The 16,805-nt window shown below is 35.4% G+C and overlaps 3 protein-coding genes across 3 annotated transcripts; 2 read left to right on the forward strand and 1 right to left on the reverse strand.

The window, feature by feature from the left end:
* The first annotated feature begins 2,373 nt into the window (after positions 1-2,373).
* LOC111201679 lies at positions 2,374-4,358 on the forward strand. The gene is made up of 2 exons (XM_022693929.2): positions 2,374-2,459; positions 3,920-4,358. Exons 1-2 carry the CDS (start codon positions 2,374-2,376, stop codon positions 4,356-4,358), a joined length of 525 nt encoding a protein of 174 aa, XP_022549650.1.
* A 2,825-nt stretch (positions 4,359-7,183) lies between these two features.
* LOC106358497 (AT-hook motif nuclear-localized protein 4-like) lies at positions 7,184-10,070 on the reverse strand. The gene is made up of 5 exons (XM_013798315.3): positions 9,166-10,070; positions 8,681-8,751; positions 8,431-8,562; positions 8,161-8,322; positions 7,184-7,826 (listed from the first exon to the last, which is right to left on the reverse strand). Exons 1-5 carry the CDS (start codon positions 9,674-9,676, stop codon positions 7,422-7,424), a joined length of 1,281 nt encoding a protein of 426 aa, XP_013653769.2. The 5' UTR covers positions 9,677-10,070; the 3' UTR covers positions 7,184-7,421.
* A 1,948-nt stretch (positions 10,071-12,018) lies between these two features.
* Positions 12,019-14,465, forward strand: LOC106423892. Its single transcript, XM_048767981.1, has 5 exons — positions 12,019-12,047; positions 12,142-12,949; positions 13,082-13,213; positions 13,292-14,027; positions 14,377-14,465. Exons 1-5 carry the CDS (start codon positions 12,019-12,021, stop codon positions 14,463-14,465), a joined length of 1,794 nt encoding a protein of 597 aa, XP_048623938.1.
* The last annotated feature ends 2,340 nt before the right edge of the window (positions 14,466-16,805 follow it).

Raw genomic sequence — 16,805 nt, forward strand, 5'->3', positions numbered from 1 at the left:
TTCTTATCCTTAGAACCAACAGGTCTACCACGCTTCAGGCGTGTTTTTGGCTCTCGTGTGTCATCCTCCTTTTCTTGTTCATTTGGCATTTTGATACGAGCAGGAGCATTTGCAGCTGGTATATGAGATTTAGTTACCGTCTTGGTATCTACAAATGCATCAGGTAGCTGGTTAGCTATACTCTGTAAATGCATAATTCGTCGAACTTCTAGTTCTGACTCTTTAGTGGGAGGATCAAGATATAACAATGATGGTACACTCCATTTTATATCACTTCCAACATTTTTGTTTTCTCCCCCTAGAACTGGGAATACATTTTCGTCAAAATGACAATCAGCAAAACGTGCTGTAAAGACGTCACCAGTCTGTGGTTCTAGGTATCTAATAATTGATGGGGAATCAAAACCAACATATATTCCCAATCTTCTTTGTGGTCCCATCTTTGTACGTTGTGGTGGTGCTACAGGCACATATACCGCACAACCAAAGATTCTAAAGTGGGAAATGTTTGGTTCTCGACCAAACGCTAACTGTAGTGGGGAATACTTATGGTATGCACTCGGTCTGATCCGAATGAGTGCTTCTGCATGCAAAATGGCATGTCCCCATACAGAGGTTGGAAGTTTTGATCTCATGATCAATGGTCTTGCAATCAATTGCAGACGCTTAATTAAAGATTCAGCCAAACCATTTTGCGTATGAACATGAGCAACCGAATGTTCAACTTCAATTCCCATTACCATACAATAGTCATTGAATGCTTGGGATGTGAATTCACCAGCGTTGTCTAGTCTAACTCTTTTAATAGTATAATCAGGAAACTGTGCTCGCAGTTTGATTATCTGAGTTAGAAATCTCGCAAATGCCACATTTCGAGATGATAATAGACAAACGTGTGACCATCTACTGGATGCGTCAATTAATACCATAAAATAGTGGAATGGTCCACAAGGTGGGTGTATAGGTCCACATATATCGCCTTGAATTCTTTCAAGGAACTTTGGTGATTCTTTATCGATTTTGGTTGGCGATGGCCTTACGATCAATTTTCCTAGAGAACATGCAACACATGTCATTTTATTCCCTTGAGAAATCTCCTGGATTTTCAGTGGATGACCATGTGAACTTTCTATGATTTTACGCATCATTGTAGTGCCTGGATGGCCAAGGCGATCATGCCATAATGTGAACTCTTCTGGGTTCTGTTTTACTAAAAGATTTGATTCGATCTCATCGATATAAGTATGATGTAGTCCCGAAGGAAGTTCTGGAAACTTTTCTAATATGTGTTTTCTGCCACATTTCTCAGAAGTTACATACATGTATTTCTTTCCATCCTCAGTTGCAGACTGAGTATCATATCCGTGAAGATATATGTCTTTAAAACTCAACAAATTCCTTTTAGAACTTGGAGAATATAGAGCATTATTTATGGAAAATTTTGTTCCATTCGGTAAAGTAAAGTTTGCTTTACCAGTTCCTTCAATCACGTCTGCAGGACCTGATATTGTATTGACGACAATTCTTGTCGGTTTTATATTAGAGAAATATCTCTTTTGTCTCAGAATAGTGTGCGTTGTTCCACTATCTGGTATGCATATTTCACGAATCCGTTTCTTGGATTTTGCTCCATTAGCATTATGATCCATTTCTGAAATTGTCATAAATATAAAAGAAACATAAAATTCATTCATATAAAGAAAAAAACACAATAATTATACAATAAGATGACGTTAAAAACATCATTATTTGTTTAAAACATGAAATATAATAATTATACATGGTAATACTGAAAACTATTCAATACTCTTATCATAGGCATTTCGATTCTCTTCAGGAGTAATCTAGTCCAGCTCATTAGCGAAGTCGGAGGATTCAAGGTATGAGGTCCCTTCAACATTTTCCGTGAGGTTCACCTCTTTAGCCTTTCCTTTCGTGGACTCTTGATATAACTTACAGAGATGTGAAGGAGTACGACAGGTACGGGACCAATGTCCTTTACAACCACATCTGTAACACACTGTCTCACGCTTCTGGGTGGTATCCTCTTGAGTTTCTTTACCCTTGGAAACTTGCCCGGGTCTAACCCACTTATTAGATCCCCTCCATTTGGGATTGTAAGTTTTTCCACGTTTGTTGTTGAAACGGCGGCCATGACCTCGATTGGCATGGTTTCTTCTTTCCGAATTTTCTATCGCCGTAGCATTCACTTCAGGGAATGCTTTGGCTCCCGTAGGCCGGGAATTGTGGTTTTTGATTAAGAGCTCATTGTTCTTTTCAGCTAACATGAGCGCAACCATCAATTCAGAAAATCTCGTGTACCCGCATTTTCTGTAAATTTCGGGTAAGAAGTGAAGCTGTTTGTGGAAAGTGATGTATGTTTTATTCATCATTTCTGCCTCAGAGACAGGATTACCACAATACTTCAGGAGTGCAACTATCCGCAGGACAGCGGAATTGTAATCCTCAACCGTTTGAAAATCTTGGAACCTCAGATTTTTCCACTCTTCTAGAGCGTGAGGAAGGTTGATTTGTCTCTGGTTATCGAACCTTTCTTTTAAAGTTTGCCACAGTTCAGCTGGGTCCTCGACGTTTGCATTGTCGTGCGTTAGACTTTCATCTAAATGCTTCTTCAGGAAGATTATCGCTTCGGCTATATGTTCGGGTGGTGATTTGTTACCGATTACAATTGTTTCGGTTATCTTTTTCATCACCAGATATGGTTTCACGTTTGTGACCCACCTGACGTAATTTTCGCCAGTTATTTTCAGGGCCGGGAACTGGAGTTTCTCGATGTTTGCCATTTGTAATTCTAAAACACAAAATAATAATTTTATTAGAACTTCATAATTAAAAACCGTTTACATTAATCATACAAGCAATTACAAGGAGAAGCGGTGTAAAGAAAATTAAACCGATATTCATCTTAAATTCACTCGGAGTAAATTCTCCAACGAATAAACCATAAATAGAAACACAAATAAAAATGGCACATAAAAACAAAAGTGCGCGAATCATCTTTCTTGAAATGAAAAATCGGAGGAGAGCGATTTGAAATTTTTGAGAGAAGATGAAATGTTTTGGATGATGAAATGGAGTGAAAATGAGTTGTATTTATAGGTGAAAAATACTGTTCATAACCGTTGGAGAAAGGGGAAATTTTTGAAAAAATTTCTTTGTGACCGTTGGGGTTAAATCGAGTGCACCAAAAATTAGTCTGAAAATATCGTATTAAACGGTCAATCAAATCTATAAAGTTTCATAAAAGTAAAAAATTATGACAATAAAATATTTATGTTATGACAACAAATCATGCGACGGCTCAGCCGATCAATGCAGAGTAATAAATAAATTATACGGCGGCTCGGCCGACCAATTAATAATAAACAGAATATAAGGCGGCTCAGCCGACCAATAAATAATAAACAGAATATGAGGCGGCTCAGCCGACCAATAAATAATAAACAGGATATAAGGCGGCTCGGCCGACCATTAAATTAATTAAATTACTAATAAATAATATAGGCGGTATTCCGGCCATTATAACATGATATAAATAATAGTAGAGGCGGTATACTGACCATTATAACTGGGTATAAATGATACAAATAAATTTTACCGAATCGCAGAGTGATCGTGCTGATAACGTGTTATGAAAAGAACTGAAATTTTATTGTATCGCGAGAATTTAAATAAATGCAAAATTTATACCCGTAGAATTTATAACACTGATAGAAAGATTATTATAGAGGGAAGAGAAGAGTGAATGATGCGTTTTCAAATGATCGAAATCGATCATATATATAAAAAAGAAATTTACTGTGCAAATAGTACAGCAGACCCCACATCTTTTATATTTTCAACGAAACCGGCTCCTCCTCCTATTTTTGACTTTCGTAACACTCTTCTATTTATAAAGACTTCTCAAAAGTCTTTTTCTCACAAAAAACTTTTATTCTCTGTATCTCTCTCTTTCTTATTGCGAAGATGATAGATTTGTTTTGGAGTTCGTGAACAAAACAGCTTCAAATTCTTTATTCATGTTCCTCTTCTGTAACTTCATCATCATCTTAATCATACTGGGCAACTCTAAATCGGGTTCCGAAGACGTGTCAAACTCCAGTGCGCAGCAATCCATGTTGATATCGAGTCTTTCTTCCAAATCCGATTTTGAGAAATCCAAGCTTAGTCTCACCTCGAAGTCCCGTTCACAAGAATACGAGCTTATGTCTGAGTCGTTTCTCTCCTCCAAACACACCGGTTCTGATCAATCGTTGACCTGCAAATCTGGTTTGCGAATAATGTCTTCTAGGTTGCAACTCGGTTCAGACTTTTCAGAGAAGGACGAGAAGGGATAAATAGTAAAACAAAGGGCATGGAAGTGGAAAATGAAATGGAAGCGGAGTGTGTGTGCTTAGTAGACGAGTTGAAGAATTCATTCAGAAAGTTAATACTAAATGGAAATTAGAGAACATACTAAGGGTTTAACTAGTAACAATTATAGTAACACTTAAAACGAATAGAAAATGAATGAATAGCAATAAAATTTTAGAAATGATGAAGAACGATGATTCTTTAACAAATTCAATAAAGAACATATTTATTCTATGATTCCTCTACAAACAAAGAAATGGAAAGGAAATACTATTTCTCATGAATAGTAATTTTTCTAAGAAATATTAAGAAACGTAATGTTCCTCTTCGTTTTCTTGGTTACCATTCAAAGCCTAAAAGTAATGATCTCTTATACTAATCACATTTTTGTTTATAATTATGAAAAATAATTTAAAACAATAGGAAGCACAAGTTAATATCAGTGTTACTAAGTGAACATAAATTTAACTAAATTTATATCAAAGGCAAAATTAAATCAAATCAGAATTTTTTTTGCTACAAAACAAAATTACATCATAAACACATAAGAAAAATGAGGCTGATACCAACACATAGAATCAAAGGTTAGAAAAACACTGATACTATTCAACAAGAATTTGCGTGAATAATTTGCAGCAATTGGCTTAAGCTCTTGCCACCAACCAAAAACACAATTTATTTTATGGTTTGTTCGACACAGAAAAAATGACTTATTTAGTTCATCAATTCCACAAGTCAATAAAAACAAGGGGGAATTGTGCTGTATAACCTTTACAAATTATAATTTATTAGATAACTAAAACCCTTAACTTTCATCTACAGTATATGTATTTTATGTAATAATGCTATATTACATTTCAATTCAATCTTTGTAACCTGCCGAGAATTATTTATTAAAAGAAATATTAAATAAATGATTTAATAAATTGTAGTTATCATTGGTGTACATCTTTTTCTCTTTTTCTTCATTTTCTTCCTCTTCTCCTCCAATCTCTGTTTCTTTTTCATACGTACGAACACAAACCATTTCATCTCAAGACGAAGAAAGAGCATGGATTCTGGGCTTGTGGAATTGTGTTTGGAGGAGAAGATTGCACCGTAGAAAACGACAAGGTGAAGTCACGATTTCCTTTTTTTTTTGAGTTTTTTTAATATTGTTGATCTTGATTTTTTTCGTTGTTATTTAAATTGTTATAGTATGTTGTATTGATATGACATGGTGAAGAATAATTACTCTGGACCAGTGAATGCGTGTATCACCATGTCTGCAAAAAGAGAAAGATGTGAAGAAGATGAACTCGCCGACTATACTATATGTAGTGAAAGAAAATTATAGTCTAGTACGATTCTTATATTTTTGTACCATCCGCAAGTACCAAACTAAATAGTATGCTACGGTTGTTGTATTATTGTACCATCGATTGTTTGATAAATTCATTATTTATCAATTTCTAGTTTACAACTATATGTACTATACTATGTATTTTTGTTTCATATTATTTGAGTTTAGAGTTTATACTTGGGTTTAGGGTTTAGTAATTAAGATTTAGGGTTTAGTATTTGGAAGGTGGGGGTTGAGGTTGGGTTTAGTGACTGTATTATGTATGTTCCATTTGACGATTAATAAAGAGTGTTCTATTTTGATCACCAATTTGTACTATACTATGTATTTTGTTTCACTCTATTTGGGTTTAGAGTCTATACTTGGGTTTATGATTTAGTGATTAGAATTTAAGGTTTAGTATTTGGAAGGTGGGAGTTTAGGTTTGGGTTTAGTGATAGCATTTTTGGGTTTAGTATTCAAAAGTTAGGTATGAGTTTAGCATTGAGGAGTTGTGTGTGGGATTGGAGTCCTATACTATTCAAAAAATAGGTTTGGATTTAGTTTAATATTACATAATATTTTGATAATTGGATTTAAGGTTTATATTTGGGTTTAGGATTCAGTAATTAGGGTTTAGGGTTTAGTATTTAGATGGAAGGGTGATGTTTAAAGTTTAGTGTTTAATATTTAGGAGTTGAGGTTTGGAGTAAAGTTTAGTATTTACTAGATGTGAGTGGATTTTGAATCCTATTATATTTCAGTGATATGATAGAAAAATCAGACGTATATTTATGTGTTAAACAAAAGTGTGGTGTTAGTTGTATTACGTGTGATAATTAATCGTGGAGTGTCAAATTGTTGATGTCATCAATTTTCTCTCTATTACTGGCAACTTGAACAAAAAAAAGTAGTACCAGATAAAACTTGACATAATTATTATAGATTTAATTATGTCAAATCAATGTTCTGGGCTGAATTTTCTTTTAAAATTTGGCCATTCGGCAAATTCACCCTAAAAACAAAGCTGATGTCCAAAAACGATAAAAAAACAAAGTTAATAGATAAATAAATCCGACAAAATGATACGATTTCCAAACCAAATTGAGAGATGTGTTATCCAGCTATGGACGATATCCAACATTTCTAATTGTTTACTTCAAAATTGGGAACTCCTATTAAACAAGTAATTTCGAATTTAAAGAAAAGTTGTAAACGCCAACATTTTTAGACTACCAAGATTCTTCACCAAAGTAAGTAATCTTTTTCACGTTTGAAACCACAACATCTAATACTGATTTTACTTGATCATGTGACCTCTAAGTTTTGTCCTTATATTTTTCCAATTAAGCTTAATGACATTTACTGTGATTAACACTGTGAATGCCAACTTTTGTAAGTCTCATAAACTTGTTATATGTATTTGAGTTTCTTGAGAGTTTTTGAAAAGGAAGTCACTGAAGAGTAAATTAAATGAGAGTTTGCACAGACTTAAAAGTTTTGCACTTCTACAACAAGGACACAAAGAAAACAAGTCAAAGAACCCTAAACATTACATCCTTTAATAAGCCCTAACTCTTTAGTGAGCATCTCTGTTTAATGAAACAACTAAACCAGGAGAAAAACCCCATTACACTCTTAAAGAATCTCAAGGCACCAAAGAAAAAAACGAAGCAGGAGGTCAAGATCAAGAGCGATCCATGTCTCATTCACTCTCACTAAATCATCAGCTTGGAACCTCGGTGTCAGATTCGCTATGGTCTCCGAATTCTCCATCATCTCCATCTTCACCTTCTAAATCATCATCATCCTCTCCTGGGAGAGAAGAGAAGAGATCCCTGATCTGTTCAGCAGTGTTGTTTGTGTAGTAACCTTGGACAGCGTTAGTGCTTGGCTGAGGCTCATGCTGCGAAAAGGGTACAGGTGGTGCGGACATTGGTGGTGCCTGAATAACAACAGGCTTGTTCAGACCATACTTAGCCTTTGGATCTTCCGCTGAGCCACCACCGAATGAGATGTTAGAAGCTTGTGTTGAAGTCGGGATCCCAAATCTTTCTCTTCTTTGCGTCTTCATCTGCTGTTGCTGCTGCTGCGATTCCTCCTGACCCGCTACAAAACGCCCAACCACTACCTGAGAAAATAGATAACAATGCTTCAGAACAAGAAAAAAAAAGGTAGAGTCCATTAAAGAGATAGAACAACACCTCATTATGTTATACTGTTTCATATTACATGATGTTTTAACCCAATGCATATCTATTAAAAAAACTATTTTTTATCAAAAGTATAATTAAAATATAATTTAAAACTACTATTTAGTTATAAATAGAAATAATAAAAATACAGTTTTTGATAAAGTTAAGAAGTTATATGAATTTGTGCAAACATCATATACTTATTATGAAGCAACAAAACTTTTCTAAGACATCATCTATATTGAAATGGAGGGTGTTTAAGTTAGTTACCTGAACAGGACCAGCGGCAATAAAGAGACCGGCGAGTCCACCACCAAAGACGCGACCATCAGGTCCTGCAAGAGACACACTCATCCCTCCAGCTCTGCTTCGGGTTCCTCCAGTCTCACTTGGTATAAACGAACCCGTCAAAGAAAGAATCTCAAAATGACCCTGAACCACAAATAGTTAACTTAAGATTCAGTAAAAAATAAAAGCTTTAAATGAATCTGATAGAGAGAAAGAGAGAGACAGAGAGAGAGAGAGAGAAAGAGAACAGACCTCATAAGTGAGAGTACCACCAGATGTCATAGACTGACGAAGTGTAACATTAGAAACGGGACCGTTTGCTGAAAGAATGCATATAGCACGAGAGCTCTGTTGAGAGAATGTCATTATCTTCATCGTCACATCCTGTTACCATTCAGTCACAAATCTTGAAGTTATGCATAGTGATAATATGTGTTCATTTAAAAACTGAAAACTTATATTTTTTTTTTCCTTGTAAACATTACAGTAAAGAAGGACATACCTCGCCGGCATTTACTGTGAGCACATGAGGCGTAAAACTTGCACTAGTAACAACTTCTGGAGTTCTTACAACTGCAAAGTAAACATCGAATAAATCGAGAATTAACTAACTATTAAGGTAACAAAAATCAGGACCAAGAATGCGAGCCGTTTTAGGATGAAATCTTAAGTTGTTAGTTGCCAAACAGTCTAAGTTAAAACAATTATGCAACTTAATCACAGTGCTTATATCAAATGATACTCCCCTTATGATAATATTCCAGTTTAGCAGACAGTATATTTCGTGTTTCAGATATAAGCATTCACTATCTTTTAGACAACAACTTTTGTCCTTACTCCAACTTTTCCTTTTAACAAGTCAAACTAAAAGGAAAAGAGACCAATATACGCACAAGATCCATTACAAGCCACGTATTGATTTAAACAGACCAAACTGTATAAAGATTCCAATAATCTAACACAAGTGAGAGATATAAGCGGCATTACCAGGAGAACTGTTCTCGAATTCGAACATCTGAGGATTCTTGACCCAATTGTTGTTGTTGATGGGCGGCTCTACAAGTCCTCGACCTCTTCCTCGTCCTCTTCCTCTTCCGCGCCCTCTTCCCCGTTTCCGAGAAGCAAACTCCGTCGTCAATGGAACGGAGGAGGAGATGGGCATCGGAGAAAGTGTCACAGCGAGTGAACCGTCGGGGTTATACTTCCTCGGTCTCCCTCTCTTCTTCTTTAGCTCAGAAGACGTATTCTCCACCGGCATTGTTAGGCTGAAAGAAGGAGCAGCATTCTCCGAAGCTTTAGCCGCCGCGACGGAGGCAGATGCGGATGCGGCGGTGGTGTTGGGTAATCCGACAGGAAAAGGGTTAGGGTTTTCGGACCGTGGTGGGTCCATGTGGTAGACACCACCACCAGTAGGAGGAGGAGGAGGAGCTACATGTTGGTTCAGACCAAAGCTGCTTATGATGTTGTTGTTGTTGCTGGTTCCTTCTCTCTCCTCCATTAGATTCTGTAAGGAGAGGTTCCTACAGTAAAGGAGAAGCTTAAGAGGACAGCGGAATCTTTCTGATCACGACAGGTTCAAGCTTCTGAGTTTAAAAGTACAGACAAGAGAAAGAAAGAGGAGAGAGATCCAGAGGAAGTAAGATTCAGAAGAATAAGAAAAGAGAAAGAAGAAGTCTTGCAAAGTGAAAACAAGTGAACTTAGTGAAGAGAAAGATCGAAGCTTCCATGGAGGAATCTTAATTTCGGATGAATTTCTCCTAAAACACTCATAATTACCAGCAGAAATTTTGGATTCTTTTTTTTTTTTCTACGGGTGGGTTAAGTTTAGGGAGAAATTGATTTACAGATGTGAGAAATTAGGGTTTTCAGAAGGAAATTGGAAAGAGAAAATAAATACGTAAAATGAGAAATAAATAACTAAATCAAAGGAGTAGATATTTATTACATTATTACATTTTGAATTTAATAAATACAAAATGAGAGAGACGAGAAAAGAAAGGTGTAATTCGGAAAATTGTAATAATGGGCTTTTAAAGAAAATTTCAAAAAATTTACAATCCAGTCTCGGAATTTGGGATACAGCTAAAGCTAAATTAATTTAATACAAAAAGTATGAGTAGGGGGCAAAATTTTAATTAGACGATAGGCATGGGCGTTCGGGTCTTTGGGTCGGGTTCAGACCGGTTTCTTTCGGATCCAAATTTTTTCGGGTCCTAAACCCAATAGGTACTTAGAAATTTTCGGTTCGGGTTCAGGTCGGTTTTTCTCGGGTCCGGATCGGTTCGGGTCTATAATTAAAATACCTATAAAATATACGTAATTTTTCGAGTCCATATCGGGTCCGGATCGGGTTCGGGTATTTAAGATCTGAAAAAGACATGATATACCCAATTCCATCAACTTTAGTTGAATATTTGTCATATATATCTAAAATTTTACAAAACAACTTAAATGAAACTATTAATAATTAAAATAAAACATTTTAAAACTCTAAATTTTACATTTTAAGGATTTATATTACTTTAAAAATATTAAAAAATAATAACAAATGTTGTTAACAAAAGATATTTCAACTAAATCATAAAATAATATATATAAAATAGAACACAAAAGCATCATAGTTTTAGATATACATGTTTTTAAATCGGATACAAATCGGTTCTTATCGGGTCGGATCTATTCGGGTCGGTTCTTTTCGGATCCGGATCTATTCGGGTCGATTCCTTTTCTGGTTCTTTCGGGTAAAAAAAATTTAGATCCAAAAGGTATTTGTAAATTTTTGGTCCGGTTTCGGATCTGGTATTTTTGGATCGGTTCCGGTTCGGATCTTTGGATTCAGGTTAAAATGCCCAGGCCTATTAGACGACATGATTTTTAGATTTCCATCTTATTAAAAAAAAAATAAGAAAGAAAAAGGTTTTGAGTCATATAACGTATACGGGTTTTTTAGTCTACCCACGTTGACTGTAACCAAAACACTTTTGACCGATCCAAATCTTAACCTACAAAATCTCTGCGTCCGTGACTAATGTCCCGGCTAAAAAAAGTGTGATGGATGGTTCAAAACAAAGATACTGAATTTTTAGCTTTTATGTGGACTTTAAATTAGATACTTTTGTAAATGATCAAAAAAAAATTGAGAATCAAACTAACATGGTGATTGAAAGACATATTTCTCATGAACCTTATCAATCGTCGGTAGAGAGCTTATATAGTATGGTTAAACAACTTAAGTGAGTGTGTGATAGTACATGTGTTATCATCTAGACGGTTATGTACACGAGTTTGTTATGGACGTTTAGCTATATTTGGCTGTATACATACACATATTGAGTAACTACAAACATTACAAGAAAACATGTGTCTAACAACGAAAATTTACAACAAATTTTGGTCGTCGTAAATTGAGTACAAGGTGACGGCAATGTTATGATGAAACTACTTAAACCCACAGTCAATCCCCCTAGACTTTTAAGCTCTTCTCCTAACCCCACAAAATTAAATGATTCATCAAATATCCACCTAAACTATTTATTTCAAGTTAATTACACATTTTTTCTTATATAAGAGTACATGCGTTTAGAAATTAAAAAACACGTTTAAAAATAACGATTACCCTTTATCCGATCCAAATTTTTTTTTTTGATCCATGATCCACACAAAAAGATCCGACACGTTTATAGAAAAAACTTACGCTGACAAACCCTACCTTACACGACCTTAAACAACCTTACGCCCTTTCGACCAAAAAAAAAAAACAACCTTGCGCCACTCTCGTAAAGCACATGTAACGAATTGGAGAAAGACAGAGCTACTAGGTGAAGGTTCTATTTATTAAAGATGGGGAATGAGGCCTCACAACTTGCAAGGTGATTATTTATTGTTATTTTGATTGATCACGTTCTTTGACTCACCAGATGATTATTTGTTTCTATTATATGATTCTTTATTGCTTATGTATAGGGACACTGAGAATGATCTAAGACATGATGGGGAAATAGGAGATGTAAACAGAGATGACAAAGTGGCGAACAACATCTATGCTAAAGAGGATAATGGTGAAGATGAAGAAGAGGTTGTTGATCGATATGAACATGAGATTGAGCAATCAGTTGCTGATTTTGTTGATGAGGAGTTCATTGGTCGCATGACAATTCCAGAAAGCTCAGATGAAGAAGAGGACGAGTTTGTTGCAAGAGATAGAAGGATGAAAAACAAGTCTTTTGACAGATTGTCTATTGGAACAACTTTCTACTCAGGTTTCGAGTTCAAAGAGGCTGTATTAGAGTATGCTTTGAGTAAGGCGAGAAACATTGTGCAAAACAGATGGGATAAGACAAAGCTTAGTTTTAAGTGTGGTATTGGAGGTAAATGTAAATGGAGGGTATACTGCTCATATGATAAGCCGAGACAGTGTTGGTTGGTGAAAACAAGATACAAGTACCATATTTGTACTCCTAACGGGAAGTGCAAGCTTTTGAAAAGTCATGTAATAGCAAGGATTTTTCTGGATAAACTGAGAGAAGACAGTGGTTTGATGCCAGAAAAAAACCAAGAGCAGATTAAGGATATTTGGAAACTAGTTGCGTCAAGAAATCAGTGCCAGAGAGGAAGACTACTTGCTTTGAAATGGCTGGAAAAAGAGTATGCAGACCAATTTTCTCATCTCCGAGGTTATGTGAGAGAGATCGAGAAGACAAACCCAGGTAGTATTGTTGTGCTCGATACGTCTTGCAATGCTGGGGGTAAGGATGTTTTTGATCGCTTTTACGTATGTTTTGAGAAACTTAGAAGTTCATGGAGAGGGTATTGTCGGCCAATCATAGGGTTAGATGGAACTTTTTAAAAATCTGAGGTAAAAGGGATATTGCTTACTGCTGTTGGTCGTGATGCAAATAATCAGATTTATCCGGTTGCTTGGGCTGTAGTAAAAACTGAAAACTCGGATAACTGGTTGTGGTTTGTTCAACGGCTGAAGGCTGATTTAGTTCTCGGTGATGGGAGCAGATTTGTTCTTATTTCTGATGGCTCAAAGGTAAGCATCTCATTACTGGACTTTCTCATATCACATATGCTAATATCTCTAATACACCACCATTATTATTTGATTCAGGGTCTGATCAGTGCAGTGAAGGCTGAATTACCTAATGCAGAGCACAGACGATGTGTTAAACATATTGTGGACAATTTAAAGAAAAAGCATAAGAACAAAGATTTTCTGAAACCAATGGTTTGGAATCTAGCATGGGCCTACAATAAGACACAGTACAAGGCAGAACTCCAGAATCTGAAAGACTACAACATGTCTTTGTATGACGACGTGATGAAGAAGGAACCAAAGACTTGGTCGTTGGCATATTATAGGCTTGGAAGCTTATGTGAGGATGTCGACAACAATGCAACTGAGTCATTTAATGCCACCATTCTTGCAGCAAGAGCTAAGGCAGTTGTGCCTATGTTGGAAACTATTAGAAGGCAAGCAATGGTTAGAATAGCTAAAAGAAATAAGAAATCTGAGAGGCGCGCAGAGAAATTCACAAAATATGTGGTTAAGATGCTTGAATCGGAGAAGGAAGACGCTGAAAAGTGTATAACGACTCCTTGTACTCATGGAGTTTTTGAGGTTAGTCTTTATCGCTGTTCATATGACGTAAACACGACAAGGATGACCTGCACATGTGGGAAGTGGCAGATAACGGGAATTCCATGTGAACATGCTTATGGAGCGATGATAGATGTTGGGTTAGATGTTGAAAATTATGTTTCTGAATTCTTTTCCACTTCTAAATGGCGGATGACATACAATGACTCTATCAACACCGTTAGAGGACCACACTTTTGGATGAATGGTACATACAGGTTAATAGTCGAAGCTCCGGAGCCTATACTCCCTGGACGGAAGAAAAAGAAGAATCAAAAAAATTTTCCGAGATTCAAAGGAAAGCATGAATCGCCAAAGAAGAAGAAGCAAACAGAAACACTAGGAAGGGGGGGGGGGGGGCGAACCATCCACTGTTCTAAATGCGGGGAAGCTGGACACAACGCAGCCGGCTGAAAAATACACCCAAAGAAGAAAATAAAGAAGACAGGAGAAACAATCGAGCAGGTGAATGTTTTTAGTGTCTAGATTTGGATATTGTCAAGTGAATATTTAATAACTTATGCTACTGGTGTTATGTCATATGTTATGTTTTACAGGGTGTTGGAACTGTTACAGAACCAGAGTTCGTTGCTTTAACGTAGCCATCACAGTCACACATAAACTAAGGAAGGATGGTGACTTATGAATGTTCTTATAACAAACCAAATCTATGAATGATGACTTTTGGGAGTTTTAATAATTCTTGTTTAGTTTTGTGTCTTATGGTTATTTTAATAACTTTGTGATCCTATAAATGATGCTTTCTGAGAATTTTTAGTAAACCATTTTTCCTTGTGTCGACTTTGAATATTTTCCTTTATACGAAAAAATTATATTAGACGTTGTCTACGATGAATCCAGAGGATGACATGTGAACATGTTGTTTGACACTTTTGATGTTCTCAGACAAACATAGACTAATAATCTTCAAGTTATTGTGATGACTGTGATGGCTTACGTTTAACATAATCAATTTTACAAATGTTTACGTTTATAAAACAAACTATGTCACTACAACAAAGTGACTCCTTACAAACGAGAGCAAGATGATCCCTTTGTCTCTTTTCTCTTGTTTTATGGGAAATAAGTAAGCAACAAAATTTTCTAACACACAGAACACAACCCGATTGAGATTATAGAACTCTGGACAAAATAATGTGCAATCTCAAAAATTCAATAGTAAAAGACACAAAAGAAGAAGAATTTTTCTTGACGTGGTTGCAGCTTGTAACGCTCTAACTTTAGCCTGCAAGACCATCCCGGGTTCATCTGCCACTTGCATTGAATAAAAATTTCTTGGAGCTTGTAACTAAAGTTGTTCGGTAATCTATAGCTTTAGACATAGGTCCTGGAACAAAAGGGAACTGAAACATCCACCAAACCACAAATAATCCAAAGCAAAAAACATATGAGAAAACTTACATAGAATACCTTAGATCGTGTTCATAAGAAAAAGAAAAAGAATATTGTAGATCGTTGCTCTCTTTTACGTTGTAAGAAAAATTCAAATCTTAAACTAAAAAAACAATCTCTATAAAGCTTCCTTAAGCTTCTTTTCGTAGAGATGAAGTATGAACCCTAATTTCAGAGCAATTGAGGGCGAAATTATTTCGAGAGTTTCATATTCAGATCTTTTAACTTAAGTTGGGTCCTACGGTTGGGTGGGGAGATTATCGGGTAGTCTTAGGGTCAACGTGATTTGTCTGATCGCGTTTTATGAAACTAAACGCAATCACGTTGAAATCATACGATATGTGGAATTAATTCAGGAAAAATACTTTAGGGAGAAAACTAATGAAGCAGATTAGTTTAGGGGGTTTCTTAATGAGCCTAAAAGTTTAGGGGGGTTTGGTGTGGGTTTAAGTAGTTTGGGGGGTGTAAAGAAGGCAACCCAATATTTTATTCTTTGTAAACTAAAGTTTACGATGAAAATCGTTAGTTGTAAACCTGATGTATATTTATGATGAGTTAATAACTTCTGATAACTATCGACGTAAAATAGCTTTAAAATAATAAATTATTTATGATGAATGTTTTTTCGTTGTAAATTTGATGTAAGTTTACGATGAAAATCGTTTGATGTAAATCTGATGTATACTTATGATGAGTTAATAGCTTCCGATGAATATCGACGTAAAATAGTTTTAAAATGATAAATTATTTATGATGAATGTTTTTTCGTTGTAAATTTGATGTAAGTTTACGATAAAAATCATTCGTTGTAAACCTGATGTAAGTTTGCGATGAGTTAATAATTTCTGTTAACTATCGACGTAAATAGTTGTAAAGTAACAAACTAGTTACGACAATTTTTTTTACAATGAATTAGAGCGGAAAATGAACAAGTGAAAGTAATATGGTAAGTGGAAACATGTTTGTAGTGTGCTATACCAAACATATGTTGTCGTGAATTATTTGTTATATGTATGTAAAAGACTTGTAAAATAGTTTCGTTGCTAATCAGTTGGTACTTTCCTACCTACTAAAGATAAAATTTTCCTATATATGTCATTTCTCTTGAGAAAAAACACACAAACATGAAGACATAACCTAAAAACATAAAAATAGAAAAAATGTCATCTGATGGCAATATTCACGAGTAACGAAGTTGGATATATATGCACAAATGTTCTAACAGGAGGGTGATGAAAGAATTTCTCAATAGTTTAGAGATGTTCATGTACCATGCTGGTAGTACACCGATCACACAAGAAACACATAAAGATTTTTTGTACTTGTTGGAAGTGCAAAAATATAAAATTTGTCTGTAGTAAAACTGTATGGATCCATTTAGTAAATATAAGATTTACACCACATTACTAATTTTGGTTTCAACATAAAGAGGTTTATGGTGGGAATGATGCTATTAGTAGTAATAGAAATTTTCGGAATGTTGGTAATAATGAAAACTAGTTCATATGTATAATGAAAATAGTTACCATCAGAAAGAGTATATGGTAGATCATGATAGAGTTCATAACATGGT

Source organism: Brassica napus, chromosome C9, assembly GCF_020379485.1.
Source record: "Brassica napus cultivar Da-Ae chromosome C9, Da-Ae, whole genome shotgun sequence".
NCBI classification, from domain to species: domain Eukaryota; kingdom Viridiplantae; phylum Streptophyta; class Magnoliopsida; order Brassicales; family Brassicaceae; genus Brassica; species Brassica napus.

What these genes read in the sequence shown, in the direction of transcription:
- LOC111201679 (XM_022693929.2), top strand. Translation starts at nt 2,374, where the DNA reads ATGTATGTTTTATTCATCATTTCTGCCTCAGAGACAGGATTACCACAA. An exon ending in ATCCGCAGGACAGCGGAATT is followed by an intron (nt 2,460 to 3,919) that starts GTAATCCTCAAC and finishes CTATTTATAAAG; the next exon opens with ACTTCTCAAAAGTCTTTTTC.
- LOC106358497 (XM_013798315.3), bottom strand. Translation starts at nt 9,676, where the DNA reads ATGGAGGAGAGAGAAGGAACCAGCAACAACAACAACATCATAAGCAGC. An exon ending in ATTCGAGAACAGTTCTCCTG is followed by an intron (nt 8,752 to 9,165) that starts GTAATGCCGCTT and finishes TTTACTTTGCAG; the next exon opens with TTGTAAGAACTCCAGAAGTT. An exon ending in TCACAGTAAATGCCGGCGAG is followed by an intron (nt 8,563 to 8,680) that starts GTATGTCCTTCT and finishes GAATGGTAACAG; the next exon opens with GATGTGACGATGAAGATAAT.
- LOC106423892 (XM_048767981.1), top strand. Translation starts at nt 12,019, where the DNA reads ATGGGGAATGAGGCCTCACAACTTGCAAG. An exon ending in ATGTTTTTGATCGCTTTTAC is followed by an intron (nt 12,950 to 13,081) that starts GTATGTTTTGAG and finishes GCAAATAATCAG; the next exon opens with ATTTATCCGGTTGCTTGGGC. An exon ending in TTATTTCTGATGGCTCAAAG is followed by an intron (nt 13,214 to 13,291) that starts GTAAGCATCTCA and finishes TATTTGATTCAG; the next exon opens with GGTCTGATCAGTGCAGTGAA.